This window comes from Nannospalax galili, unplaced genomic scaffold (assembly GCF_000622305.1).
Source record: "Nannospalax galili isolate Female #2095 unplaced genomic scaffold, S.galili_v1.0 scaffold635, whole genome shotgun sequence".
NCBI classification, from domain to species: Eukaryota; Metazoa; Chordata; class Mammalia; order Rodentia; family Spalacidae; genus Nannospalax; species Nannospalax galili.
In genome coordinates this window covers 936,589-939,775 of record NW_008335836.1, presented here as the reverse complement: position 1 = coordinate 939,775, position 3,187 = coordinate 936,589, and the positions used below count along the sequence as shown (strand labels likewise).

The 3,187-nt window shown below is 42.0% G+C and overlaps 1 protein-coding gene across 1 annotated transcript; it reads right to left on the bottom strand.

The window, feature by feature from the left end:
* Positions 1–1,473: 1,473 nt before the first annotated feature.
* LOC103732067 (olfactory receptor 51Q1) lies at positions 1,474–2,433 on the bottom strand. Its single transcript, XM_008830589.1, has one exon. It carries the CDS (start codon positions 2,419–2,421, stop codon positions 1,474–1,476), a length of 948 nt encoding a protein of 315 aa, XP_008828811.1. The 5' UTR covers positions 2,422–2,433.
* Positions 2,434–3,187: the final 754 nt, after the last annotated feature.

Sequence of the window (3,187 nt, the reverse complement as noted above, 5' to 3'; positions counted from 1 at the left end):
TCTCTCTCTCTCTCTCTCTCTCTCTCTCTCTCTCCCTTCCTCTACCCCTTCTTCAACAGACATTTCAAAATATCATAGAATGTGATTAAAGGAAGGAAATAATCAAGAGAAGGTTACACTCAAAATAGTGGTCACTTGAAGGCCTCTTGTGAGCCCTCAGTCCTTCCTCTTTATTGGCATGATCACAGTTTCGGTGAACATTATCCCTCAATGCACCCCTGTTCCTCTATCAAAAGTGATACTGTAAGGCAATTTGCATTTGCTTTCCGCTCAGTACTCATCTATGTTCCTCACAAGATGAGGCTACTTTGAGGTAATCTCAGCAGTCTCTGTTTCTACCTAGCATCCATACCCCACAGACTAGGACATTCATATTTTCTGTCAACTGTCTCCATTCAGCAGGGTTCAAATTCTGAATTCATATTTTCCCCAGAGTGTAAGTGAATTCTGTATGAAACATTGAGAAATCTGTTCCTCAAACTCCTAATTTTTAAAACTCCTAGTTTCTTAAACTATTTATACTTTGGCTCTTGATATTCAGTGTTCATTTGTCTTTCCATGAGGTACTAACGTCCATGGTATATTCTTTCTTCAACTGGTCTCCTAGTTTATGAAAATTTTCTTTCATTACTATAGTTTGAGATTTTATATATATTCTTGTGTTTAATTAAGTGTTAATATTTACCTTACTAATTACAGAGGAATGTAAAGTTATAGATTCAGTAAGCAATTTCAAAGACCTTTGAGTTTATAAAGCAAAATTATATACTTTTCCATATGCTCAAAACACTTTGAGGAACAAAGAAAAAAACTTTATATTTTAAAGATGGTTTTCTTCATCTCCAAATCAAATGATTAGAGAAAAGAAATCTGAGCTATTAAAAATTAGCTCTAGCTCTGTATGGTGGCATATGCCTTTAATCCCATCATACAGGAAGCAGAGGCAGGCTGATCTCTGTGAAGCAAGACCAGCTCGGTATACGTAGTGAGTTACAGGCCAGCTGAGGTTACAGGGAGAACTTTCCTCAACAACAACAACAACAACAACAAAATATTGACTCTTTTTAAAAAAATTTTAATTTCATTTTATTTATTTTTATTTTATGTGTATGATTGTTTTGGCTGCATGTATGTTAAGTACATCACATACCTGTGGAGGCCAGAAAAGGGTGTCGATCCCCTTAAACTGGAGTTATGGATGGTTGTTAGCAGCCATATGGGTGCTGGAAACTGAACCTAGGTCCTCTGTAAGAGCAACCAGGACTCTTAACCACTAAGCCATTTCTCCACATCCAAAATTAACTCCTTAAATTGCTAGGCAAACAATAAGGTCCCCTGCATTAGTTGGAAGTATCTTATAAAGCATCGGTTCTTTCCCACAGCTTCCCTATTTATAATTTTATGACAGTGACTTTTACTCTTGACTCCATGTTATGTAAATATAATTATTCCTTTAAATGTAAAATTCAGACTTTAGTGCACTTTTCTCTGCAAGAGGAGGCGAGTAATTCCCTGGCGAATCTGCTTGGTTTTTGCACTGTAAATAATGGGGTTCATCACAGGAGGTGCCAGCAGGTACACATTGGCCATAAGAACATGGACCAGTGGAGAGGCATGCTTGGCAAAGCGGTGAGTCATAGACACACTGACCATGGGGACATAAAGGACCAGAACAGCCAACATGTGGGACAGACAGTTGTTGAGGGCCCGGAGTCGCTCAGTCCAACTGGCTGTGCTCAAGATACTTTTCAGGATGAGCCCATAGGAAAGCACAATGAGCAGAGGGTCTAACACAATGATGAGCAGGACCAGAGCAAATCCATACCAGCTGTTGACCCGGATGTCAGCACAGACCAGGCGAATCATGTCCTGGTGAAGGCAATAGGAGTGAGAGAGAAGGTGGGAGTGACAGAAGGGCAGGCGCTTGAGCAGGAAAAGGGAAGGGAGCACAGCCAAGACACAGCGGCAAATGATGGTCAACCCAATTCTAGCGATGACTTCATTGGTGAGGATGGAGGCATAGTGGAGGGGGCGGCAGATGGCCACATAGCGGTCAAAGGACATGGCCAACAGAACAGATGATTCCATAAAGGAGAATCCATGGAGGAAGAATAATTGGGCAAAGCAGGCTTCAAAGCTGATTTCCCGAATGTTGAACCAGAGGAGCTGCATGACTGTGGGCAATGTGGTAAGGGTGAGACCCAGGTCAGTGAGGGCCAGCATGGACAGGAAGAAGTACATGGGCTGGTGGAGAGATGGATCTGTGCGGATGACAGTGAGGATGGTGGTATTTCCCATGATGGAGATGGTGTAGAGACAGAAGAAGGGGATGGAAATCCAGAGGTGGGTGGCCTCAAATCCAGGGATGCCAGTGAGGATGAAGTAGAAAGGATGGTGAGTGGTGTTAGTTACTTCTGACATACTTGATGAATGCAAAATACAGAATCTTCATTCCACGTTAAGAATGGTATCAGCAGGTCTTGAAGCAATGGAGTAGGAAGTGACCCGGAAGCCTTTTAATTGAAGTTTGGCTATCTTATAATGCCAGATGATAAAATGCAAACTGCCAAGGGAGAAAAACAGTCAATGGTCCAACCCAGTCCTAAAGCCTAATAACCATAATGACTGGCATGGCAAACTACCTTTATTGGTACAGTAGCGGCACTGTTATCTGGGGGGCAATAAACAGCTACCTAATTATACCTGAAGCCCCCCTTGGTGGGAATGAACTCATGGGTGGTACTGGAAACTCAGTCAAGTACACATAGCAAAAGAGGATGTGGATCCTGGAGAAAGCCTATCTCTTTCATATCTCTAGACAAATGAAATTTCTTACTATATGCTAGGTAATGGCCCTTATATTTACAGACAAGCATACCATACGCCACTCATCAAAGAAGCTTCTTTTTGCAACAGATGGAGGCTGCTGCAGAATTACACAATGATCAGACACAGAGAATATACATCTGAGAGATGCCCAGTACTAGGTGACACATCTACAGTTGAACCTCTACAACTAAGGCTCATGAACATATCCAGACAAGGGGTAGAGAGAAAACTAATGCACCCTTCAACTCTCACCAGTAAAGCTTCCTTGTACAGCAGAGTGTGATGCATATGGAAAGCCACAACTGGCCAAGTTTTGAAGTATAAGAGACTGTGGAGTGTGTATCCCTGGATAGGTTGC